Source organism: Pantherophis guttatus, chromosome 2 (genome assembly GCF_059756535.1).
Source record: "Pantherophis guttatus breed Tessera chromosome 2, ASM5975653v1, whole genome shotgun sequence".
NCBI lineage: Eukaryota > Metazoa > Chordata > Lepidosauria > Squamata > Colubridae > Pantherophis > Pantherophis guttatus.
Genome location: NC_142064.1, coordinates 69,838,259 through 69,865,443, shown reverse-complemented (window position 1 = coordinate 69,865,443; position 27,185 = coordinate 69,838,259). Strand labels below are relative to the sequence as shown.

Genomic DNA, 27,185 nt, shown 5'->3' with positions numbered 1-27,185 from the left:
CGGCCCAAACAGTATTAAAAACATGTCCTGATGGCTAAAGGATTCCACACCTAAGTTTTTAATGAAGTAGCCAGTTATTATATGAAGTCAGTTTTTTTTACATTTACTTTATTCAATTTCTATAGCCACCCACATCAGCCAAGTGACTCTGTTTTACAGTTCTAAAACAGCAAAAACATCTAAACAATAAATAAATACATACAGTAATCAAAATAGTTAACCAACTAATAGTAAAGTCAACAAACAGAGCCCTTAACACATTTGGAGCCCCACGCCCAAGTACAAGTCACATTTTTAAAGCCTTGCAAAAGGCCAATACGGTTGGGGCCATTCTAATCTCCAACGGGAGGATGTCCCATAGAGCAGTGGCCACTGCAGAAAAAGATCCTCTTCTGATCCCCAGAAGTCGACGCTCTTTGGCTGATGGGATCTGCAGCATGCCCAATCTGTTTTTAAAATTACATTTTAAGGCAGTTAACATTTTCTTTATCCTCACATTTCTTAGATAAAAATAGGTACGGCAGTTGACAGTGTAATGTTCTTTCTTTCCAAAGGTCATGACTCCTGCTCACTCAGCCATAACAGGAGCACACACACTGCCTTTCAGGAGGCACCCGGGACTTTTGCACTTGGAGAGCTGTGGAGATGTAAGTACTTTTACTGCAGCTGGAACCCGGGGTCCAGACAGGAGAACACAGCGGATGGAGCCAGAGCGGCCTCACAGTCTCATCGGAGTTGTCCGAGAAACAGTACTCTGAGCTCGATTGCTTTTTGGTCCTTCGTGGGGTGCAAAGACCAGAGCAGGAAAGCAGTTGGATGGAGGGGTCCTTAATCTATGTTTCTCACTTACTGTACTGCTGCTTTTGAAAGAGCATTTGAGGAAAAAAATGGAGTAAATTACTTCGAAGAAAACCACAGTGCATTATAAATAGAAATGAATCTCTGAATCAGAAAAGAAGGATATTCAGGTGGAGTTAGGATATATGAGGAACAGCTCTGTATTGTGAGATACAGGTAAAGAAGGAGGAGTTTTCTTTTTAAAAACAAATAATTGTTTCTACATAAACTTTTGAGTGTTGTCCCTGGTATGTGTGGGTTTCATTATAATGTTGTTTTATATTTGAAAGGGAATATAAGATTGAGATATTTACAGTATATGGAAGTGAAGTATGTATTCTCATTCATCGCTTTCCTTTTTGGTAATGTTGCACTACACATTATTTATCACGATAATTTTTTAAAAAAGTAAAAAGCTTTTAAAATGACATGTGGGGTGAACAGCGCTGTCACTTTACTATACTTAAAAGTGCTGCATGAACCTTCAGCTCTCATTTTTTATCACTTCAAGTGCAAAAGTGCTTAAAAGTAATAGGTCATTCAGGTATTCTGCTGCTGCTCTCAGCCCATAAACTACTCATTAATCTTGAAAAAATGGATGAATAAAAACAGAACAATGATACATTTTTCCAGGGCAGCTTTATTACCAAAATGATGATGGGAGAATGAGCAATCTTATGACAATGAGGAGGGCTGTGCATGCTTCAAAAATGATTCAAAAGAGCTTCAGACTGGAAGGAAGTGAGAAAATAGTACAGATGCTATTTATTCATGCAGCCTGAAAATAAAATGCCATTGATTTTAAAGGTTAACTCATAATCATCAATCCATTAAAGAGGTGGCCTCCTTTTTTGGGATCATGTAGAAGCCTGAAAAAAAAAAAAAAAAAGATTGCATTGGCTATCCAAAAATGCTAGGCTTCAGAAAGACTGAAGCACTTCTTGTGATATTTTCGAAGTGTGCATTACTCTCTAAATGTTTTATGGGAATGATTTTTTTCTCTGCTTAAAACATACAGATAAAATGTATTTTCATAATTTGTCTTAATTATTAGTAGGAATCCAGATGAGAAAAGGGGGGTTTTCTCTCTCCCTAAATCTTTGTTGACTCAAAATACATTCTGCACATTTCAAAACACTTGTCTGTAATGGAAGAAACTGGTGGTACCGGTAGGAGCCATTGCTAGACATTTTTAGGTTTTTCCTTTCAGCTTCCTGAAATGCTGATAATCCAACTCTTCTTTTCCTCAAATTATTTGTCTTAATTCAGAAAATTAATAAACTGCATTTAATTTTGATTAAAATTATAAATGAAATATGAAATAAAACACGTTCTGGTTTCTTTTTCTTGACATCATACATGACCTACTCAGCGGTGAAATCCAAATTTTATTACTACCGGTCCGGTGGGCGTGGTGTGGCTTGGTGGGCGTGGCAGGGGAAGGATACTGCAAAATATCCATTTCCACACCACTCCTGGGGGAAGGATGCTGCAAAATCCCCATTCCCACCCCACTCGGGGGCCAGCCAGAGGTGGTATTTGCCAGTTCTCCAAGCTAAAATTTCCACTACCGGTTCTCCGAACTGCTCAAAATTTCCATTACTGGTTCTCCAGAACCTGCTGGATTTCACCCCTGGACCTATTCTAATTTGTTTCCTAAATGTCACTGATAGGCTATAGCAGGGTTGTAGACTTCTGGGCTTCAATTCCCAGAATTCCTCAGCTAGCCATGCTGGCTGGGGAATTCTGGGACTTGAAGTCGGTAAGTCTTAGAAGTTGCCAAGGTTGAACAACCTTGGGCTAAAGCCTGTATTAGTGGTTCAGACCTCTCTTGAGTTTATTTCATTGATAACTCCATCTGAAGCATGATTCAGTAAAATAATTACCTGTTTTCCACAGGAAAACCATGACTATAATTTTTTGGTGAAGGTTCAATGAAAGGTAATGCCTTGACTTCCATGACTAAATACAGTAAGAACACTTTAATAAAAAAAACAGACAAATAATCCTTCAAATTAACCCTTTTGTTGCCAATATTTACTTCACTATTTACAGTACATTCTGCCAATGATAGACAAGCTTCTTAAAATGTTACAAAATATCCATACTTTATCTCTTAAAGCAGGTCCCAATGGGCCTTTCCATCTGTTTGAATAAAACAGATGCCCACAAGGTTGTTTCTTCAATTTTGGGGAAAGATGGAATGACATGGTGCCATATCTGGATCTTATAGAAGATGAAGGTGGTGAAGTCCAACTTCACAGTTGCCTCTTACATGACTTGTGAAGTGATGTCTAGTGTCATGTTCATTTATTTATTAAATTTATTTTCTGCCATCTCGCCACAACATTAAAATAAAACCATAAAAAATATACATATATATTTAAATACAATAAAATTATGGATTATGGACTTCCGGTTTCCTTGTCTTCGGCGACGGCGGCGCTCTTTGAAGCTCCGCCAGCCCCGCCGCCTGTAGAGCCGCTTCGCGATCGAGAAGCGGCTCGAAAACTTCAAAATCCTGAGGATTATTGGAGGAGAGATAGCAGGGCACAGGTCGAGCCCCTGTAACCCCCCAGGGAATTGTTTCTGGGGAGGAAACAGGCGCGGCTCCCTTCCAACCTGCTGAGACTCCGGGCGGCGTGGGACGATTCTGCTTCTGCAGAACAAGCCGGCTGCAGGAAACTTAAAGCGAAAGAACTAGCTTTAATAAACAGCGAAACTACCTGAATCCTGAAATTTGGAAACGCAAGTATTAGCACTTTGTTGACTTTTCAATCTGAGAAAATGCGAGTGAGTGAAAGTGCTTTGAAAAAACATGGCGCCTAGCTTCAGAGTTAACGAGCCAGCGAGTGTGGATTGGTGAAGTTACTTTGTTTTGCTACAAAGTTTCCAAGTTGCTACTAAGCTGCCTTGCTTGTTACAAGAGAAATAACTCGGAAATTTTTTCCCTTTTCAATATTGGACTTTGCTTTATTTTAACCCTTGTTTGATCAAATCTGGGGGACTTTTTTAGAAGTCTTTGTGCAGGAGGGAAAGGAAAAGGAACCTCCCTCTTTAGAAAAACTAGATCACGAGCCAGGATGGCTTCAAAGAAGCAGGAAGGGAAGGCATTAGGGGGGGGATCCCCCACACACAAACAGCAAACGCAACTTCCCCCTGCTCAACAGTTACAAACTCAGAAAAAAGAATTTGATGTGGCAGATTTAAAAGAATTTATTTCTAAAACTTTGGATGATAAATTTCAAGAATCACAACAGGAACTTCAAAAATCACATCAGGAATTTTTGCAGGAAATTAATGAAATTAAAGACATGGTGAAACAGAATCAAATTATGGTGACCAAAAAAATATCAGAAGTGGCGTCTGGCCTGGCAGATTTTATTGGGAAAGTTGATTTTAAAGTTGAAGAATTTAAATCAGAAGTTAATGTTAGGATGAAAGACAATGATTATAAAATTGATGAAGTTGACAATAAAATGCAGAGAATTGAAGATGAGATTGTTATGATACAATTCCGGGCGATGGAATTTGCCATACGGCTTCGGGGAATTCGAGAGGAGGAAAGACAGGACTTGAGACAAGTTTGCTCTGAAGCCCTGGCTAAGATTCTACAAGTTAATCCTGATTTGGTATTTCATAAAATAGATAAAATTTACAGAGTGAACTCTTGGGTGGCCAGGCAAAGACAATTACCCAGAGATGTGGTCATATACTTTACTGAGAGAGAAATTAGAAATGATATCCTGCAAAAATCTTTCCACACCTCTATACAAGTGGGGGGCTCACGGCTTGTAATTTTTAAAGAGTTACCTCCTAAAATGCTGAAAGCTAGAAAAGAATTTGGTTTTCTTGTTAAGGAATTGAAAAATTTACAGATACCCTTCCGGTGGGATGCACCAGCTGGGGTAATTTTCAGATATAAGGGAGAAGGATATCGGTTGAATACCGTGGAGAAGGCGCAACACTTTTACAGTACTATTCTTATGGAAAGAACACCATCTCCACGTACATCTACAGTTCTGGAGATTAAGGAGAGTGAAGAGAGGCAATTGAAAGAACAGTCTAAGCAGGAATTAGAAAACGTGCAAGGTGCAGAAGGAGGTATTCTGAGTGAGCCATCGCTGGATTCTTCTCCAATTTTGGATTTGATTCAGTTGACTGAAGTTAAAGATCAACGTATAACTAGAGCTCAATCCAAGCTACTTAAACAGAAGCAACAACAACAACAGGAAAGACAAGACAAGAAGGCAGTTAAGAGCACTGCACAAGAGATTGGCGCTATGGGAGGAGCGAGATCGAAGCTTGTGGATGAACTTCAAGCATATTGCTCCGCGCTCCATGAAGAGGTTAATGACCTTTAAGTGTTTATCTTGGAATGTCAATGGGTTGAATTCAGCACAGAAAAGGAAAAAATTATTTACATATTTGAAACAATTTAATAATGATATAATATGTTTACAAGAAACGCACATTACAACTCAAGATCAAAAATATTTGATAAACTCAAAACTAGGAGCACATTATATATCTTCAACTTCGCAGAAAAAGAATGGTGTGGTTATTTATGTAAATAAAAAATTAACAGCAAAAGTTATAGAAGTAGATCAAGATGGTAGATTTGTAGCAATTGAATTGTTTACAGCAAATGGACAAATTCTTTTGATTGGAATTTATGCTCCCAACCAACAACAGGATTATTTTTACAAGATGTTACATACTAAAATATTGCAATGGGACTACAGATCTATTTTAATTATGGGAGATTGGAATGGAGTAATTGATTCTAAATTAGATAAAAAGAGCTTGGCAAAGTCTAGAATTAGATTACCACAGACCTTTTTTGATATGAAAGAAGATATGGAACTAAAAGATGTTTGGAGAATACATAACCCAAATGAATTGGATTACACTTTTTTTTCTGATAGACATAGATCTTTTTCTAGGATTGATTTTATCTTGTTGTCAAATGATCTACTTGTTAAGACAAAAAGAACAAAGATTTTTCCAAGAATTTTGACTGATCATAGTCCTGTATGGATAGAAATCGAGATGGATAAGGTTGAGAGACGTTCTTGGAGATTAAATGAGAACCTGTTTAGATATGAAAAAAATATAATAGAACTTAAAAAGCATTTGAAAGAATTTTTTGAAATAAATTTGAATAAAGGTACCCCAGTTGAAATTGTTTGGGATGCAAGTAAAGCTTATATGAGAGGGGTACTTATCTACATGAATTCTAAACATAGACTGTTCCGACAAAAGAAAAGATCTGAGTTGGAAATGGAAATAAAGAATAAAGAACAGTTACTTATTAAAAACCCAACAGATGAAAGAATACGAAGTGCTATAAAACTTTTGAAAGACCAATTCCAAATGCGTATGGCGGAACAAGTTGCAACAAGTTTACAATACGCGAAGCATAATACATTTTGCAATGCTAATAAACCGGGCAGATGGTTGGCTTACACATTGAGGAAAAAACAAAGTATACGGACTATTGATAGGATTGATATTGGAGGGAAAGAAATCTTTCAACAAAAACTAATTAAAGAAGCTTTTGTGGATTATTACACTAAACTATATGCCAAAGATGAGGTGCAGAATGGACTTATAGAAAAATATTTAAAGGATAAGAGAGTTACAAAAATTACTGATCAACAAAAGGAAAGAATGAATTATCCTATAACAGAGGAGGAGATAACAGCAGCAATTAAACAGCTAAAAACAGCCAAAGCTCCTGGCACGGATGGTTTGACTGCAGTGTACTATAAAACTTTACAAGCTGAAATGGTGGGACAACTTAGAGATTTATTTTGCAATATTCAACAAGGGGGTAAAATACCCCCATCCTGGACAACTGCTTATATATCTTTGATACCAAAAGAACAAGTTGGTCCTAAAAAACCAGAGAACTACAGACCAATATCTCTTTTGAATACAGACTATAAAATTTACGCGAAGGTATTAGCCAACAGGTTGATGCCAGTAATCCAAAAGGTGATTCATGAGGACCAAGCGGGATTTATTGAGGGTAGATACATGAAGGACAATGTAAGGCAAGTAATAGACTTATTGGAATATCTTGATAAGAATAAACAGATTTCTGCAGTGCTGGTCTTTTTGGATGCGGAGAAGGCCTTTGATAGAGTGGATTGGAATTTTCTACTAAAGACTTTAAAAAAGATGGGCTTTGGGGACCAGTTTACACAGGCAATTTCAGCAATTTATCAAGAGCAAAAAGCACAGATTATTATTAATGGAAGTTTGACGACAGAGTTTAAAATTGAAAAAGGAACAAGACAGGGATGTCCGTTGTCCCCACTTTTATTTATTTTAACATTGGAAGTCTTGCTAAATACAATACGGGACTCAAAAATTTTGAAAGGTATAATGATAAGGCAAGAGGATTATAGAGTAAAGGCATTTGCAGATGATCTGGTGGTTACCCTATCACAACCAATGGAATCAATAATCTTGATGAACGACATTATACAAGACTATGGTAGAGTTTCAGGTTTCAGAGTGAACTCAAAAAAGACTAAAATGATAGTCAAAAATATGACACAAGATCGTAAATATGAGTTTGAAAGGAGGGCAGGTTTTGAAATTGTACCTAAGGTAAAATATCTTGGAGTTCAGGTTGCAGAATCAAACATGAAATTGTTTCAAAATAACTATGAGGTGTTGTGGCGAGAGGCTCAGAAAGACATGGAGACTTGGAAAAAGCTGCAACTGTCTTTACTTGGAAGAATAGCAGCAGTTAAGATGAACATTTTGCCAAGATTTCTGTTTTTGTTTCAAATGATTCCGGTGCTTAAAAGTGATAAACAACTGAAAGTTTGGCAAACTGGACTTAATAAGTTTGTCTGGAACGAGAAAAAGCCGAGAGTGAAATTGAAAATTATGCAAGATGTTCCAGAAAGAGGAGGCCTTAAACTTCCAAACCTACAGTTATATTATGATGCAGCAGCTTTAACTTTAACAAGTGATTGGTTTGGAAGTAAAAAGGCTGGAATATTGAATGCAGAAAGTTTTGATCTTGAATTTGGATGGCATGCTTACCTATTTTATGATGACAAAGTTGATAAAGTATTTAAAAGTCATATACTTAGAGACTCTTTGATGAGAGTTTGGAAGAAGCACCGACTCAAATGGGATTATAAAATACCGCTATGGCTGGATCTTGGTCATACCTTGTGGAATACAAATATAATGTCACTCGGGGGGTTTTTATACAAAGAGGTTCTTTTTACAGATGCGGGCAGATGGCAGTTGAAGACATTGCAGACACTGTTGGACGAAGGGATTAATTTAACCTGGTTACAATATAATCAATTACAACTGAGATGGAAAGAGGACCAAAAAACTGGTATTATGTTGCATGAGGAAGAATTGGTTAGACATATAAGAGAGAAAGGTCCAATGCATATTAAAAGGCTTTACAATGTTTTGCTAGAAAGGGATTCAGAAACGGAATTAGTTAAAGATTGTATGATTAAGTGGGCACAAAATTTTGAAGAACCAGTGATGTTGGAAACATGGGAAAAAATTTGGGTTCAGAATGTTAAATTTACACAGTCGCAGAATTTGAGGGAAAATTTCTATAAAATGTTTTATAGATGGCATCTAGATCCTAAAAAGTTGTCATGTATGTACCCTAATGTTCAGCCAAAATGTTGGAGATGTGAATGTTTGGATGCTACGTATTATCATGTTTGGTGGACCTGTAGGAAAGTTAAGGCTTTTTGGATAAAAATATGGTGGGTCATGCAGAATGTTTTGAAGAAAAAAATTCAATTTTCTCCACAATTGTTTTTATTGGGCATAGTTAAGGGTTTTACACGGGATGAAACAAAATTAATATTGTATATGATAACAGCAGCAAGACTGTTGATAGGTAAATATTGGAAGAATGAAGCTTTGCCTACTATCGAGGAATGGACTTCGAAGATGGCCAGTTTTGCAGAGATGGCGAAGATTTCAGCATATTTAAAAGATTGTTCACAAGAGACTTATGAATGGGAATGGAAAAGGTGGATAGAATATGTTCAGAACAAATACCAAATTAGAAAGTATCAAATAGCTTTTATTTGAAAACAATGTATTAGAAATATTTTAATATAAAGAGACAAAGAGGGAAAATTATGTAGGGGGAGGGATGGGTTCAGGTATATATATCAGTGTTATTAGTTATGAGTACATAATAGGGAAGTCTGGGGGGGGGAGGGTTAGGGAGGGTTAGGGAGGACGGGAAGTTTGGGGAGGGAGGTGGGGGGGTGAAAAAAAGGGGTGAAAATGTAATTGTAAAACTTTTGCAATAAAAAAAAAATTATGGATTATGATTAAAAAATAGGAAGGGAAGGTGCAGAATGTATATGGAGGAGGTGGGATCATCTATTAATCTATCAACTATCCACACCAACTGCAGAGCCAAGTCTTCAGCTGGTCGCAGAAAGGGTGAAAGCCAATTTCACCAGGATGATGGGAGCCTATTATATCAGTAAAATGTTCCAAAGAACAGAAACCCTGACAGAGAAGGCTCTTCTGAATTCCCTGACTGATGGGGTCCACAGCATGCCTTCTCTGCCAGCACGGGTGGGGCAGGCCAGTCCCATTGGGATGAGACAACTCAAGTAGCCTGGACTCATCCTTGTAGGGCTTAAAGGTGATAACACCTTGAATTGCATCTGGAAGCAGACTGGAAGCCTGTACGGATCTTGGAACAGCAGTGTAGTCACTATCCTGGCATCCCTTTTTGGAACTTACAGCTCCATGAACCATGGAGACAGTCAGGAATAATGGGTCAAGAGAAGTCCTAAGCACGATCCTGTCCAAAAACCTCACCATTTGATTCCAGGTCATTGCTGGTTTCGGCAGGGACATGCTGCAAACCCTCCAGGATATCCCCCAGTTCTCTCTTGAATCCATTCAGATCCATCACTTGCTGGGGTCAAATGGGTCTGGCCTCCCCATGGAAGAGGGTGGCATAAGAGTCTCGAGGACACCAAGATGTGATCTGTTACAACAAGAAGATCATATCTGGTGTGTGACCACAGTCCCAAGATCTGAGAGAGTTGTGAGGTAAAGTTGATAGTGATGTTGATAGTTGTCAGATAAAGTTGGTAGTGTAAGGTTTCAATAAATCCTTATGAATATCTGCATTCCCAAAAAATTAGGAGCATGAAATTTTCCTGCCAAAGCATAGGTTTTAATTTGGGGATAGGTATGGTAAAGCTTATTGATGATATTCTGTGGCCTGATGCTTGGTTTCTGGATCTGTTTTTCATTGGCTATCATGAAGCTGTGAAGAAATTCGTTATTTTCATTCTCACTACTGCATTTGTAGCAGGGTTCCAGCTCTCACACAATAGCAACACAATCTTTTGTCAAGTAACTTCCGGTCAAATGAAGCGAAAAGAATGTGTGCTAAAGAACATGACAGAGATTCTAGTGCATCAGAACTGCCAGCTTAAAATATTGAAGACGTCCCTTTTCACTCAACCCTATTTTTGAGCAATATTGATTGAAAATACAGTCATATTTTAAAGTATGAGGCATGCTAGATTTCATAGAAATTGGTACAGGGAATGTTGGGGTGATATTCCCCATTTTTGATGTTTTAAGATTATGTGATATAACATTTATAGATTTTTCTGATGAGAACATTGCTAAATTGCAAATGTTTCCAATAGCTGGAGGGTGGCACGATGGCTCAGTGGTTTAGACACTGGGCTTGTCAGCTCAAAGGCTAGCTGCCCAGGTTTGAGACCAGGGTGGACTAGTAAAAAGGCTGGGGATGCAGCAGTGACACAAGACGAGGGACGTGGTGGGCAGCAGGTGAATGGATGCCCGTTAACAGGTGCTGCCATGATAGATCTGAAATGACAGGTGCTCTTTAAATGTAAAGACTCATTCTTGCTGGTAGTTAGAATCCTTAATAATATTATTTGCAAACAAAATGAAGGTTTCCTATTTAGCTAGCAGAACTTGGATTCAGTGAATGAGTGTACCAAAAATGTAAATATTGCAGAATATACAGCCTCATGCTACATAACTAAGCTCCATTTCATGCTAAATAAGCTAAATTATTGTTTCTTACATAGAAAACTATCTTTAGGTAGATTGTTACTCCAAAATAAATTTGATAAAAATAAAAAAATCCAATTTAAATTGATATTTCAATTTAAATTAAAAAATCAGATTTAAATAAAAAAAATCATATTTTTTTTAAAATCCATTTTTATCCACCGTGTTTGAGACACGAGCGTCAAGTGACGGGGTTTGTTCCCATCCTCACCCCAGCTCCTACCAGCCTAGCAGTTTGAAAGTATGCAAATGCAAGTAGATAAATAAGTACACAATGGTGGGAAGGTAACAGCATTCTGACGTTGTGTTAACCACAAGACCGGAAATATCTTCAGACAGTGCTGGCTCAATGGCCTTGAAACAAAGATGAGCACCATGTCCTATAGTCGGCAATGACTAGTGGAGTAAAATCCAGAGAGACTCCTTTACGAGTAGCTGGAGAAACGTATAGTATTGTTATAGCAAGCTATTTGGAAGAGATAATGCCTGTTGCTGAATTGATTTTAGAGACTTGTGTTAAAAGTGTATGGAATGTACTTCCCAGTCTTTTCCAGTTCTTGCTTTATCATGTGAGTGAGCTAATACAAACCAAACACATTATGCACAAGGTGGGGTGAACACCCTCTCTGCCTCAAATTTCTCTGCTTGGGTGTTTTCAGGGCAGTACAGAAGAATTTGTAGAACACCTGACAAAGTCACTCAGATCTGTTTCCAGTTGGAATCCATGTGTGGTGCAGGTCCATTAGAGATCCTTGGGGAAGGCTCTTAGCTATTTAGGAACAGTTTGATCCTGATGGACCCTACAAAGGGGGCAGGGTCCTTGATGCTGTCAATGCAACCACCTGCCAATTATTTCCCTGCCCTTCTTGGCTGGTGAAAGTTTTTTGTTTGGTGACTACCAGTGTTGTGGCCTGCTGGCAGTTGACTCGGACGGTGAAGTTGGGGAGGAACTTGGGACAGTTCTGGAGTCTGGAAAAGGCTCTGATGGATGCTCTGCAGTGGACACAAAAATAGAGCCAGGGCCATCCGACATTTCCCAGCCACTGGAGAGACAGCTGCCTTTGGAGGCTGATATGAGTGAGGAGGAAGAACAGCTGGGACCTGTTCCAGATGCATGTATGCACAGAGCAGTTAGGAGAGGTAAACAACGGAGGACAAGGACTCAACTCGGGAAGCAAAGCACAGGTGGACGCTGAATGGCCCCTCCCTGGCTGGGGAATAAATAGAAGGAAAGGGGAGTGGTTGTCGTAGGAGACAACAGTTCCTATTTCTGAAGATTTTGCTCATTGTGTTTCATGCCACAAAGACTGCTTGCCAGAACTTAATTTTCAGCCTTTCAGCTGGGAGCTCACGGCCTTGCAATTATCACAAGGAACTGGTAAGGTCTGTTACTGCAGTTAACTCTTTGAAGGATTATTGCCTGGACTTTTCGGTGGGTGAACGCAATTAATTCACAAGAGGTAAATAAAGAAGGCTTTTTCGTGACAAGGAGTCTGTTTCTTGCTTCTGCTAAGGCTAGGTCAGAACAGCTGGATGGGTTCAGGCGGTGATGAATTCTCCACTGCAGGAGGGGACATTCCGGGGATTTTTTCAAAGAACCCACTTATCCATCCTCTTCTCAAACTCCCCCTCCCCCATCTCTTGATCCCACATACTTGGATAGTTGCTATCCAATCTGTCACCTTCCTTTTTTAGGGAAAGTGACAATAAAAGTTGTGGCAGCTTCAGAGGTCCTGAAGTTGCCACAGAACCACCTATCTGATCCCCTTCCAGTCAGGTTTCAGAGCCAGTTATGGGCGAGAAACAGCATTAGTCACAGTTGATGATCTCTGGCAAAAGCAAGACGAAGGTAGAGCATCCATCATTGGTCTCCTTGACTTTTTAGCAACCTTCAACCTTGGTTCAGATGCAGGATCTGGGCTGGGTGGCAGAGTCTTGCGCTGATTTGGCTCCTTTCTCCAAGGCCACACTCCATTTGGTGTTGATAGGAAGCGAGAGCTCCAGTCCATGGCCGCTCCTTTGTGGAGTGCCACAGGGCTCAGACCTGCTGTACAACTTGGGGGTTCTCCTGAACTGAATCCTGCTCAAAGAGCAGGTGGTAGTTCTGGCTAGGAAACAATTTTGTCTCTCGCAACTTTGTGTTGTATTCAGTTGCGCCCTTTCCTGGATTGCAAGTCCCTGTGCTCAGTCACTCAGGCTGTGTCATCTCACATCTGGACTACTGCAACGTGCTACATGGGGCTACCCTTGAAGAATATTTGGAAACTATAGCTGGTGCAGAATGAAGCTGTACGGATGGTTCATGGGTTGTCCATATTACACTGCTGTAATACTGGTTGCTTGTTTGCTACCTGGTCCAATTCAAGGCATTGGTTAGCACCTTTGAAGCTCTTTATGGCATGATAGATAGTTTGGGATTGGCCACCTGCATTGGCAGAAGGGGCAAGCTGAAGATCCCATTGGCCAAGGAATTCCAGCTGGCAGGGTCCAGAAGTGCCTTTTCTGTTGTGGCTCCCACTCTGGGGAACGTTGTGTTCCCTGAGATGAGATTTGTACCCACCCTTTTGGCCTTCAGAAAGGGCTTGAAAACCTGGCTCTGCCAACTGGCCTGGAGACCGTTGAGGGAGGGGGGGGCGTGTTATACAGGAGGTAGCTAATAGACTAAGACCCCCCCACCTCCATCCCATGTGCATCCCTTCTTTGCCATCTTTGTTCATTTTAAGTAAATTTTAATGTTTATATTTATTTTTGATATTCAATGTTTTATCTAGTTTTACTTGTAAGCTGCCTAGAGTTGCCTCTTGGTGAGATGGACAGCATATAAATTAAGTAAATTAAATAAATAAAGGGGCACAAAAGACCTGTGACAAAAAAATCCCAAAATTTCCAATCAATTAATGATTGGTATCCACCGTCAAGGCTACAGAAGTGTTGTGTCTTTACTTATATGAGCATATGTATATCTCACTTCAAAATGAGCAGCTATTTCCCAACAGTTTCGTTAAATTAAATAGAGTAGGTCAGGAGAAAAACTTCTACTACCACCAACTTAACTCATCCATTCAGTAGCAAAACTATTGTAAAATGGTACACCGATTTCTAACACTCATAGGCGGTCCAAAAATTACACACATATGTATTTCCCCTGTTTGAGCACATTTCTTTTATTCCTAAAATAAAAAATAACTTACTGTCTGCCTTAAAATTAAATTATTCAAATGCACATAGGAAAAATGGTAAATTTGAGGCAACCTAAACTTTATTGTAAACCCATTGAAATTAAAGTTTGCTACTACATTTTCCTGGATTTTTTGCAGACTGGAAATGATATAAAATAAATAGATCCTTTGATCACACAGAGAATCTTCCCATATCAAGTATTAAAAACATCCGTATTCAGTGAATTCTTAACTTCTAATCCATATTATTCTTAAAATATTATTTGGAGATTTTGAAGTTGATTACAAAATGAAAGAAAAGAGAAAGAAAGCCCTAATATTGGACTTTTTGAATCGGACCATCTCTGGCTGTCCTAGACCTAGAAAAACATATTGGGAATTCAAGTTAAGGACATGTTGAAGCTTACACAAGCATTTGTTTCATTTCTTTAAAAAGTATCAATCCTACTCGTATCTTACTTTCTTAATATGTCTTATCAGGAAGGCTCTTGGGTATACCTAAAATAGAACAAACCTATTTTAAGAGCCAATGTTGAAAAGATTTGGGTCTTTTTAACTTAGAACGGAGGCCATATTTCTTGATTGTAGGGATCAGGAAGAAAATTAATTATGGTCTTTCCTTAATGGAAAAAAAAAATAAGTTCTTTGTAACTTTCAGGCTGTAGGTGGTGGTTGTGAGCAGAATGTTCCTGTTCCTGTGCTGATCACAATAATACATGCTGACAGACAACCTTTACAAATAATTGCAATATTTTGTAAAGCAGCTCACCATCAAAAAAGTTCCACTTGCTTGTTTCTGAATGGAGGATGTCTCACACAAAGATAGTCTACATATAAATATATGTATTATATATTTATAATATGCATCATATGTTTGTAATATATATTACAAACCTGTAATATATATCGGAAAGCCGATGATTCCACAGCTTGGTATGTCTTTTCCACAACAAGGTAATTTTATCAAATTATCGCACTGAATACATTTTCTACTTGGGCTTTATGTAGTGTATGCCATTTTTCTCCTAATCCATACAACATTGCGTTTCTCCGGCTACATTTCTCTATTTCAAAAGTGAAAATTTCACCCTACCCTACAGGTAGAAAAAAGCAAAACAGAAGGATGAAAAAAAATCCGATTTTAGGCCAACTGAATATATAGTACGTATGTATAATGTGTATGTGTATATATGTACATATATACAAATGCAGAAATATGCATTTTCTTTTCACAGCTAAATAAATACAATAGGTGAATTTAGTTAAATGTCCAAAGTCCAAGAGCTGAACGTAATATATTTTATTTTGCTTTGCTTTGAAAAAATTACAGCTTTATATATATCTTGTACTTTTATATGCAGCACTTAGTGATCTCACATCTAATTTGTTGACCTGAGCTATAGCCATTTCATTTCAGTAAAGCAATAGCATTAAGTAGCTCACTGACCCCAAATTTGCATCTCAGTCTTATGCAGAGTTGGTCACTGATTTCAGCGAGTTGAAATGTACTACAATAGATAGGACTGGATGGCAGACTTGGACTGGTGGAAATGAAGTTTTATTTATTATTGTATATCGTTGCAGTAATACTCTATAGGCAATATGATGTGATGGTGTACAATTCTTTTGAAGAAAGGGAATTAACACTCCAGTCTTGTTGCTATGCCTCTGCCAATGTGTGTAATTGGGGCATAGAGAACTTTAATAACACTATCCCCTGTAGGCCACAGTTTTCTGTTAAATCACTCACTATTCTATTGTACTACCAAACTTTCAGCTTCCCAGTGCTTTTACATTTCTGGAAAAGGGTGGGATCTACATGCATTTACATCTAACACCCATGCAGGGCACTGAATCCCAAAGACCCGATCATTACATATCTTTGCAACATGTGCGCAGAGTGCACATCCATGCAACATGCATATACCCAGCTCCTTCCCTTGGCACACATGTGTTGCTCTGGATGTAAAACTGGGCGGTCACCTTTCCCCTTTATTACTCTATTTTCTATTTTCTTTCTTATATCCCACACAAATACCAAACACTTTTCAGAAAGATAAAACATGTCTGTTTGTCATATCAAAGCAAACAATTGTAGATTACTTTAAAGATCAAGGTATGTATTGTGAATAAACATTTATCTGCGCTATTCAAAAATACTGTGCTAAATTTATAATTGTGTAAGCTGCCACAGGACCTAAAACTTTTGTGTTCTCACTCTATAATTTACTACAAACATTACAGTCTACTGGCCTTGATTTTAACTATCATAACCAAACTTTTTGCAATATTCTTTCATTTCACAAGTGTCTACAATAATTAACTGAACACAATCTTTTTAGCATCACATGGGGTAGGAATAACTTTTCATCTATTTTATATATGTGTATATATATATATATATTATATATATATATGTATATATATATAACAAAATAAATTAAGGTTTTTTCTTACATAATTATGGTCCAGAATTAAAGAGAAGTCATAAAAATAAATAAATTCAAGATTTTTATACCAAGATATGTTAAAATTAAAACTGGCTCAGAACAAAGAAAAGTAGTACTGTATGCAGGCTTGTTAAAATTCCTGTAACAAGCATACACTTAAAATGTGACAGCTTATTAACCCATGTATGCCCACAATGGAAAAAAATAGAAAGTCTGGCAAAACATTTTCCTCATACCCCCATACTGGTTTATTGGATATTTAGAATGTATCATTTATCTTGGAAAGAAAGCAGGAATTAGAAAAGCCACTTTTAAAAAATTGTGTTATATTCAAGAAATAAATGACCTTTCAGAAATATGAGGAAAGTTTTTGAACTCAAGGGGAAAATTGTAAAATAATATCTCCCATAGACAATACATCTTTAAGTCTGGAGGTTTATCAGCAAAAGCTAAACACCATCTTTTAGTAATAGATTTCCATTATATAGATTTTTAATTCCATAAGGAAATCAGTGTTTCCTTCAAACTATATTTAATTATATATTTAGGGTAACATTATAATGTTGCTTTCCTACCTTTGGCACAGCAACTTTATAAGAGAAATCAATCAACATCCTGTCTATTTTCATAAACGGAGAACTTCACTCTGCAGTCTGTCTTATTTGGTGAAAAGAGCTTTCTACTTTATTTTCATTTAAGATACTTGTGTTTTCTATCGTAAGAGCCACAAAACATAAATGACATAGCTTGAAGAAGTGCATGCATGTGTATATTAGAGATTCTTAGTTACATAAAACTAGTTGTAAAAAGGTGCAACCAAAAATGCCATCTGATACCCAACGGAATGATCGAAGGTAAGAAAAGAGCAAGAGATATGCTGCTGCAAACATCAAAATGCAGCCCAATAAAACACCACCACTAATGAGAAGGAACATCCTCCATGCACACTGGAAGAGTCAGCTTTAGATGTAAACTGGTTGTTCCTGTGCAGTCAAGAGTCTGTACATGGCAGCTGGCATAGTCTTCATATGAATCTGGAAGAAAAAAAGGACTATTCAGTTGATAGTCCATCCAGAATAATCAAAGGGGTTGGGGCAGTGGTGAAATCTAAAATTTATGGCTTGGTGGGGGGGGGGGGGTAATGTGACTGGGTGGGCGTGGCCAATTTTTTTTTTTTTTACTTTTAAAACCATTTTTTCTCCAACCTCTTCGGCGAAGAGGTTGTACAAAAATGCTTTCAAAAGGCTCTGATGATCCCAGCTGAGTTGCCTGATTGGCAGAGGCTAAAAAGCCTCTGCCGATCAGGCAACTCAGCTGGGATCGTCAGAGGCATTTAAAAGAAAAAAAAAGGGTTTTTTTGAGTCGCGCGATCATCAGAGGCTTTTTTTTTTTCTTTTAAAAGCATTTTTCTGTCGAAGAGGTTGTAGAAAAAATGCTTTTAAAAGTAAAAAAAAAGCCTCTGATGACTGTGCGGCTCAACTGGGCATGGGGGGAGGGCAGGGATTTTTGCTACCGGTTCTCCGGTAGCAAAAAGAGGTTGTAGAAAAAATGCTTTTAAAAGTAAAAAAAAAACCTTTGCTACCGGTTCTCCGAACCACCCGCCTCCATTGCTACCAGATCGGGTGATCCGGTCTGAACCAGGAGCATTTCACCTCTGGGTTGGGGCATTTGCATTGGGTCAAGAGTAGAATAGCTTCAGTACTCTCCATTCAAAAGACATTTGAAAGAGGACGATATATATGTTCAATAGCAATATACAATCTCATCTGTTAGCTAACATATTAGCATAAGCCTATAAATAAAAGTTCCATTCAATATTTAGATCAATGCTAAATGTATGAATATATTTTAAAATGGGATATTAAACAGCAACTCAAATTTTAATGCGAAATACATGGTTATATGTCCATTTCAGGAATCAGTCTATTAAATCATTGGATGTAAAGTTAAATGAGAAAATAACTAAAAATAGCTGTGCAACATGCAGGGGAGGGGCAGGGAGATCATTTTTCCTTCTATATAATGGAAGCTGTTATTCTGTTAATGATTGTGACTTCTGACTTCTTGCCAGCGACCCTACTGCGTTTGATTCAGGGAAGCTGGCAAGGAAGATTGTCAAATTGTGATCATGTGACTGTGGGGACTCTAGCAGTAAGTACAAGGTCTAGCCCTAACTACCACCGCCACTAAATGAGTGTCTGTTAAATAAGGACCACCCACATGACCTAAAACGTGATCTGTTTTCCACACAAGTCCTAAAACTAGATAAAGAGAACCCAAGTCCTAAAACTAGATAAAGAGAACCCAATTAAACAAATGTGTCAAAATATTATATTTGTCACAAAAGGGTTCACATACTTTTAAGCACCACTGTAAGTATGATGTGCATTATGCGTCTAATTTTAAAAAAATACTTTCTGTCATCTTTCATGCCCTTTTCTCCTAGTTCGTAAACAACTGAAAGAGAAAATGGTGGCAGCTGCATTAGTGTAATTCACTTTAAATTTGGGTGTAATCCAAATAGACCAAAGTCTTTCTGGTGTAGTGAAGGGCATATTAGACTAAATAGGTTCAAATTCTTAGTCAGAATTTTCACTTGGTTACCTTATCACTCAGCTAGAATAATCATATGTAGTGGGTAAGTCCATCAGTGGATAAAAAGTATTATGGTATATACTCACCAATAAGCCCATTTGTGGATAAGCTGAATCTAATTTTCTGGGTGCAATTTGGTACCTAAAATTCTAAGTTTGTCTATGAGTATATATAATATTTTATGACTCTGAGGTGCTTATAAATTCTAAATAGCTTGGAAGAAAGGGGTATAATCCTGAACCCATCAAATACACAGTATAAAGAATACAACAGGCTCAGGAAAATTTAAAACACAACTATTCTATATTAAAGAGTGTCCTACCAGCATTTTAATTTGTGGCAGCAATAATGCAGCCAAGCCAAGCTTTCATGGGGCACTAATGGATCCCAGCTCTTACCTCACCAACAGCATTTGAGAGAACATGAACAATCTTTTCATGAGGTGTTGCTACAACACTTTGTCCATTTATTTCAATAATTCGGTGACCCACTCGGACTCCTCCTCGTTCTGCAATCCCTCCTCTCATAAGACTACAGATCTGGAAAGATATAAGAAACTAACAACATTGAAAAGGTACAATAGCAGATGCTTCAATAAGGCCAAGCATTAACTTGCACTAGCATGATTGCCAATTTGATGCAGTGATTAAAATGCTGGCCTAGAAATCAGGAGACTGTGAGTTCTAATCTTGCCTTGGTTGGGTGTTTTGGGACCTCTCTCTCTCTCTCTCTCTCTCTCTCTCTCTCTTAGCCCAAATCCACCTCACAGGATTGCTGGTATGGGGAAAATAGGAGGCAGGAATATTAGGTATGGTCATTCCTTAAGTTGAATGAATGGATAAAAATATAATAATAATAAGGTATCATGCTCAGTATTCTCATTACATGAGAATGTTTTAACTGGAAGCATTTGAAAATATTTGCAATAAATAGGATTATGAATAAGGGATGATATTGAATATTACTTACTATGCCATTCTGTACACTGAAGCCTAGTTGATATCTGAGGTCTGGTCTTCTAATGAGTACAGTAGTTACTGGAGGACATCTCACTATGTTCAGTTTCACTCTGGCTTGTGTTTTTAAACCCTGGAATACAATATAGCAGGATTTTCACATTACTCTTTTGAAATCTGCAGTATTTGAGTAGCAAGATGGGCAATTAATTTTCCCAAGAGGCCACGTGAGAAACTGTTGTGGAAGACTACTGCCATTCAGTACCTATGAATTAATGCCCTTATATTGAGTTGGACAGTAGAAACCTTTGGGGCCAATACTATTCAATATTTTTATCGATGACCTGGATTGATGGGTAGATATCACATTTTCATGTGATACAATGGTGAAACAGTCTAGGAAGGTTGTGGTTGTCCATTTCTGACAACTTATTTTACTCTTTTCCTTTATTTTCCTGCCACCTATTCTTGAAGACTCGTTACAAATAAAAAATCAACATCAGGATAAAATAGAAAGCAACACCATCAAAATTAATAAACCCCTAAAATAAACAAAACAAAACCAACATAATAAAATAGAAAGTATATAGTTATTTGTACTCCAGATGCCAATTTCACTCACAACATGCCTTCCTTGTATATTCGATGGCTTTAAAGGATCTCAGTTGAAAGAGGACAGGATCAGATCAGATCTCTGTGAGCAAGGGCCATCAGATGAAGAGTTCATAAAGGTAGGACATGGAGGGAGTTGACCTATTTGAACTGATTGGATGGGCAGATAAACATGGGAGGTGATCTCTCTGATAACCCTGATAATGACAGTAATGATAATGACAGTCATATCTCAAGGTTGGTTTAATTAATTTTCCTGCATGTTGCTGCTAACAGGACTAAAAAAAATGATCATGTCCCCGTTTTATTTATCAATGAATCTAGAAATCCTTTCTCATTCAGAAGCATTTAGAAATACACTAAGCCACCATTATATTTTCTTCAGGGCCTCTTCCTCTTGCCTCTGAATAATAGATTCACAGGGGTCCGAGGAGAACAAGAAATGAAATGTGTGCTACGGTCTTATGATACAAAAGCTGCCTTTTACATGTGCAGAATGTCAGACTGTATGTTGTATGAAAAGATGGCACTTCTTGATAAACCTTCAATATGTATGTCATCATTTTGATTTTATCTTATAGTAGCAGTCACTTTTTTTCTTTGTGGGTTATTGCTTTAACTTATAAACGGAATACTTAGTCTTTCTATCAATAACTTTTATTATCCCCAATTCTTACATACTGAGTTATCATATTCCAGTATTGGCGTGCTAAACAGAGAAAGCCCCTGTTGGTTAAGTAGAGTCAGGATCCTGCTGACAAAAATAAACAAAAATAAAACCATTTTCTGTACCTTTATGATACTCTGGCATGTAGAGAGTGGTAGGCCAACTAAACTAGTCCCATTGATCGACATAATCTGGTCTCCAATATTCAGCTTTCCAGATTTCTCTGCTGGTCCCCCATGCATCATATTGGCAATGATAACTGTAGGCAAGATGGATCCCCACCCGGATTCTACAATCACTACGCCTAGAATTTCACCTTTCTGCTTCTCAATGAAAACCTGGACGGAAGAGAACAAAAATCAGAAACAATTCTGTTATGAAATGTAGCAATCCTGCAAAGTAGCCCCAATTGGCAACACTTTTGGCTTAACCAAACAACTACAATATGAACATTTTAAAAAAGTTACTTTAATAAAAAGTATATAAAGCCATTATGTGTGTAACCGTTGAGTGGAAATAAAGCAAGTAAATATATTAGGATTTTAATTGAATATAAATATTTCCAAATTACAGGTACACTGGCTTCTACATGTAGTTTTTCAAACTTTATCATTAAAAACAGCTTTAATTGTATGGAGACTTTTAAATAATTTTTCTGACAAATATTTTACATCAACAGGAGAGAAATTGCTGATAAAATAACTAGCTTTTTTCCCTGCTGCCACATCACAGTGATGTCCAACATGTCAAACATTAGAAAGTTGTGTCTTCAACAGAATGCAAAGCATGTTAATTCAAGGTGTGAACATTTTTAAAGATGAAAAAAGGAGAGAAGCTGTGAAAATTAGCCGAGAGGATTTTTAGCTGAAAAGTATTGCAAATAAAGAGGTGCGTACATCTTTACAGTTTTCAGACTTTGAGAAGTGGATCAGATCGTCATTGTACATATCTTGGGTATTGAGGAGGTCACTGTATTCCTTCTGACTCAGGTCTTCAGGATTTATTCCATTTGCCCTTAAGAACTCCTGGTATGCCACACTGAATGCCTGGCCAATGGACTGTGCAATTAATTGTGCCTATAGCAGTTGTAAAAGAAAAAAAAAACATAATAGAATAGTTAAGGAAATCCAGTAGGAGCAGTTTTAAAAGGGGGTTTTCAACCCCACCATAAACTGGATGGTGAAATATATGGCAACTGCAATATATCAAACAATGTGTGACGGTGAGTAAGACCCAGGGCTTACAACGAGCCTGAGGGAGGTAGATGAATCCTAAAAAGTCATTTGGGTGCTCAATTTGAAAAGCTGCTTCAAATTACTAGCCTCAACAATTCCTTGGATGTAGCACTTTATGGAATAGCAAGCATGAGGGAGTGATTTTATTGTTCAGAATGTCTACTAGGCTCAAGCAATAAATGCTCATTTGCACCCTCTGAGATTTTCCCTTTAATATGATGAAGCTTTAAAGAAAGAGGTTCATCCCTAAAATAGATAACAAAACTGTATTTACAGAGTAGTTTTCCCTTTCTATGTAAGTTCTTGGTTTCGTCTATTCATGGCCAAGCCATAGTCATCATTCACTTGCAGCCATCATTCATGGCTTAGTGGATTAAAGAAAAACATGATAGTGTAGGTTTTGCATCATTTTCTCCTGGATTGTTCAAAATGATTATTCTTCTCTCAGCAAGTCTCAGGGTAGCACCCAGAATTAAGAAAACATATTCCCGTTTTTCTTATTCTTGCTGTACATGTTTCTCATCACCAAATATTGACTATTGTAGGATTAATTTTAGTTGGTTGTAAAGTCCGGTTGTCATAATGATTGTCAGGGCCAGTTCAGATGCAGAAGATGGAGAGGATCATCAGTCTGAGGGGATTCAGCTGAGAGTCACATAACGACTAAGCGAGGCAGCTATCCCTGGCCACACAAGACAAAGAGGTGGAGCTAACACCTCCCCTCTACTGCAAGTCTCCACAAAGGCGCTCAGCAAGACTATTGGCCAGAAAGAACCCTACCTTGTCAAAGAAACTAACTCGGATCTCACCACCCACATATAAGGGGCCAATCTCTCGTTTACCTCACCATTGTGTTCCTCAGTTCCTTAGCAGCCTTCTTGTTTGTTCCACCTGCTTGCCATTAGAATTCTATTTAAAAACCATTTTAGAAAAGAGGCCTTACCCATCTCTCTGTGATTTCCATGGGCCAGGACATGGTCTGGGAGAAACAATAACTAGCAGAGTAGACAACTGACAACCTTTCTCTTACTGATAGGTTCCTTTCTATCAGGATCAGCACATGCATACTTTCATGCCCTACTACTGATTGCAACAAACAGCCTGATGAAAGAGGAGCATTCTATATTAATTTCGAACACAGAAATGACAAAGTTCCTTACATCTTCAGATTCAAAAACATGGCAGATCATTTTGTACTGCCTCTTCCCATCCTGAGAAGGATGAGATGCCTCCACATTATCTTGAGAATTTGATCTTGGCATTCGCCTTCGAGCCATCAATACAACTATATTTCCAATATCTGCAATGTAGGAAATTGTCCTCAAAGGATGATCCATCATCGTTTCCTAAAAAACAAAAACAAAAACAAAAACAAAAAAACTTGCATTAGTGTTCTTTATCTCTAACACAACCATATAAGAACACTGGCATTCCATATAAACGTGTTTTTCAAATTAAAGGAAATCTTTATCACCTATACAAATCAAGGAAGAATAAGAGTTGCCACCTGCCAGATCACAAAAGTCTTTTGTAAAGTACTTATCGGGATCATGACCTGTACAGGTAATCCTTGACGTAATTACAACCAGTTGTCTGATGATTATTTGCAATCACGGTGGCCTCAGAATGGATGCTTTATGGCCCATAAAGCACTTCCAGCCATCAAAGAAGTTGTGCTGCCCCCTTCACATGATTGTATTTTAGGCACTTGGCAACCTGTTGACATTTATGACCAGTTGCCAAGTGCCTGGGAAGCACAAGATTACTATTTGCAATCTTCTCTGCTGGCTTCCCCGGAAAGTCAATGGACAGGAAAGGGATATTGGATTTGGGGTCTGTTCCCCCTGCTTGTTAAGGTATTTCCCCTCTGCTCTGTGCAGGGAGGAGAAATCCTTCTCCATGTTAGAGGAACAGACTTTAAATTTGGCGAAAATTCTAGAAAATGCTATTGTTCTGGAAGGTATTTTCCTCTCCAGCTAGTGAATGCCAATGTTCTGAGCTTTTCAGAATGATGATATTTGCTAGTGTTTTCACTAGGTTAAAAGTCCATTCCTCCAGCATCCCAAGAGATCTCTCCTTCAGAGTGGGGGAAAACCCTTGTCTCCCCATCTGATGAAAATGCTAGCAAACATCATCATTCTCTTGACTGTTCTTTCTGATGGGGAAGGGGAGAGGATTTTGGCTTCCTGCCCTACCAATTGGGAAGTCCATTTAATGACTCACAAGGTTGCTTAACAACTGACCAGAGAGAGCAAGGATTGCAATAATTAAGCAAAGCGGTCACATGGCATCTTGCTTAATGACCACTACGCTGAATAACTGAGATTCTGGGCCCAATTATGATCATAAGTAGAGTACTACCTGTACCTTATTTTGAAGAGGAATAACTTAGTCAATATACGTGAATTATGACTGATACTAATATGTAAATTTGAATATTTTAAAATTTAGGACTGTATTTTTTCTCTCGAAACTGTTGCTTGCTGGTATTCTTGATCACTCCAATAAGCATTCACTGCAAAAGTTATGTTTAAAATAAGAAATGAGATTTTTAACGTAAACGAATTTGGAAAGCAGTTAATTATTTCATCCTCTTACCAAAATTCTAAACTACTGTATGTTTTTTTCCTAGTAAGGCAAGAAGTAAATGGAAATAAAGAAAAAATGGCTCCATGACCTATTTCCAATCCTTGTAAAATAGTTTATGCAGAGTTTGCTGTACCTGAGTGTCTGCATTTAGCACTTTTATTCTCTGTGTTGAAATGAAAAGATCCACTTCAGTCATGGGTTGAGATTCGCCTTCAGGAACCTGCAGTTGAAGTCATTTTTAGTTAGGAAACGTGTACTTCAGAAGCCATACTTTTTAAAATATTGGATTAGACATAAATAAAATAAAACTTACAAAATATACTATTTGACTGTGAAGTTAATGATAAGCAGAAATAGTATGAAATATGAGTGATGGACAAAATGATTAATTTCCTCCTAACTCTGGTCTGTGTGATATTTTTTCCTGACATGAAAACACATTGTCCTCTTTCTGGCATAGGGGATCTCTCTGGATTCTTTGAAATCAGTTCAACAGCCAATCTTTCATTAATTATGGCTAATGAGCTCAAGGCACAGTTAGGTAGAGAGGTGGCATTATGCTATTTTGGCTACCCAAAAAGAAGAGGGGGGAAAATCAAGCCAATGTCCTACATATGCTCAGTATTCATTCCCCTCTTTCCCCAAAGTAAAAGCATGATCATAAAAAAAGGTTTTCATATGTATTCATATTCATGACATTTTGTTTTAGGTTGAAGCATGACCAGTTTATGAACGGTTAGTCATAAGAACTGCAAAAATAGTAAAATAATCCCACTTCCAACTCCCACTACAATAAAATTGATTGTTAGGATTGATGAAAAAATTAATATAGTTCTAATGTAGAACTTGCTACGGCCATACAAACAGAAGTATTATTATGCTAAAATGAGCTATTCATAACATATGTACAATGCATGCTAAATATCACATTATTTTTTGTGGTTCCAGCCCTACCAATTACTGTGGTTAAAAAAAAAATCACCAAATAATATTGATATTATTTTTTATAACTGAAGGAGCAATAAATAAATTCATTAAAACCTCAACTGGCATAACACATCTATTTGCTGAAAAAAAATAATTGCAAATGCTGAAAATGTTGGCCCTATGCTCTAGAATATCATGTTATTGTATTTTGCTGTCCACTGAACTGTATTTGCATCAATATGCTTTCTATAATGTGTTTTTATATACAGCACATAATTATAGAATTTAAATTTTATATAAGAAAAGTAAGCCATTTGGTTGCATCCAGCAACTTGTTACATCCATTAATTAAGTGAAATGAAATTTAAATATAAAATAAAATATAACTTTTTTGGAAAGAAAGAATTAATTTATAAAATTAAACATTCATCAACTCTATATTTGGGATATGCTTTTAGCAATAGCATATTTTCATTTCATTAATAATTATCTTATTATGGTCATGAAATGGCTAATAACAAGCAAAAGATGAGCGAATTGGGCCACGTTATCTGACATGTGTCAATTTACATGGTGGTTCGAACATTTAATGAAGAACATTTGCTGGATGCAGTTTGTTTTTTTAAAAAATGTGACAAAGAGAGATGCAGAAAAAGCAAAATGAAATAGCAAAACCTAGACAACACATCAAGCTGATGAAATTGTACTGCACCTTCTTTCTGCTTTTGGCTAATTTCTGGGCCATCTGCTTAGCATGAAATAAACGAAGAAAGGAGAATAGTTAGCTAACATCTTGTAGAGATTCTGTCTACCAGGGATCTATAGCAGTTCACCTGTTGATGTTGCCTAATTAAATTGTATATGCAGTATATTAGAACAGTCTTTCCAACCTACAGTCTGCCAGATATATAACATTACAACCTTTATATATTTACATATATATATATATTTCAACCAGCATGGCTCTTGGTGTTGACTAGGAACTATGGTATTTGCAATACAATACATCACTGTTTTTCAGCTTTGGAACTTTAAGATGTGTAGACTTC

General features: G+C 37.5%; 2 protein-coding genes across 8 annotated transcripts in view; one reads left to right on the top strand and one right to left on the bottom strand.

The window, feature by feature from the left end:
* Positions 1-2,164, top strand: part of ENTREP1 (endosomal transmembrane epsin interactor 1) — a 31,039-nt gene extending 28,875 nt beyond the window's left edge. For all 4 annotated transcript variants that reach the window (XM_087886165.1, XM_034410273.3, XM_034410274.3 and 1 more), the window contains exon 11: positions 555-2,164. In XM_087886165.1, coding sequence (XP_087742291.1) covers positions 555-758 — 204 coding nt within the window. In that variant the 3' untranslated portion in view covers positions 759-2,164. The remainder of the gene's footprint in view (positions 1-554) is intronic.
* A 15,052-nt stretch (positions 2,165-17,216) lies between these two features.
* APBA1 (amyloid beta precursor protein binding family A member 1) overlaps positions 17,217-27,185 on the bottom strand; it is an 88,921-nt gene continuing 78,952 nt past the window's right edge. For 3 of the 4 annotated variants that reach the window (XM_034410269.3, XM_087886163.1, XM_087886164.1), the window contains exons 6-13: positions 26,849-26,881; positions 25,343-25,429; positions 23,781-23,966; positions 22,282-22,461; positions 21,511-21,723; positions 20,120-20,239; positions 19,549-19,689; positions 17,217-17,589 (exon numbers count right to left, since the gene is read on the bottom strand). In XM_034410269.3, coding sequence (XP_034266160.1) covers positions 17,518-17,589; positions 19,549-19,689; positions 20,120-20,239; positions 21,511-21,723; positions 22,282-22,461; positions 23,781-23,966; positions 25,343-25,429; positions 26,849-26,881 — 1,032 coding nt within the window. In that variant the 3' untranslated portion in view covers positions 17,217-17,517. The remainder of the gene's footprint in view (positions 17,590-19,548; positions 19,690-20,119; positions 20,240-21,510; positions 21,724-22,281; positions 22,462-23,780; positions 23,967-25,342; positions 25,430-26,848; positions 26,882-27,185) is intronic. The other variant, XM_034410270.3, reaches the window with a different exon arrangement.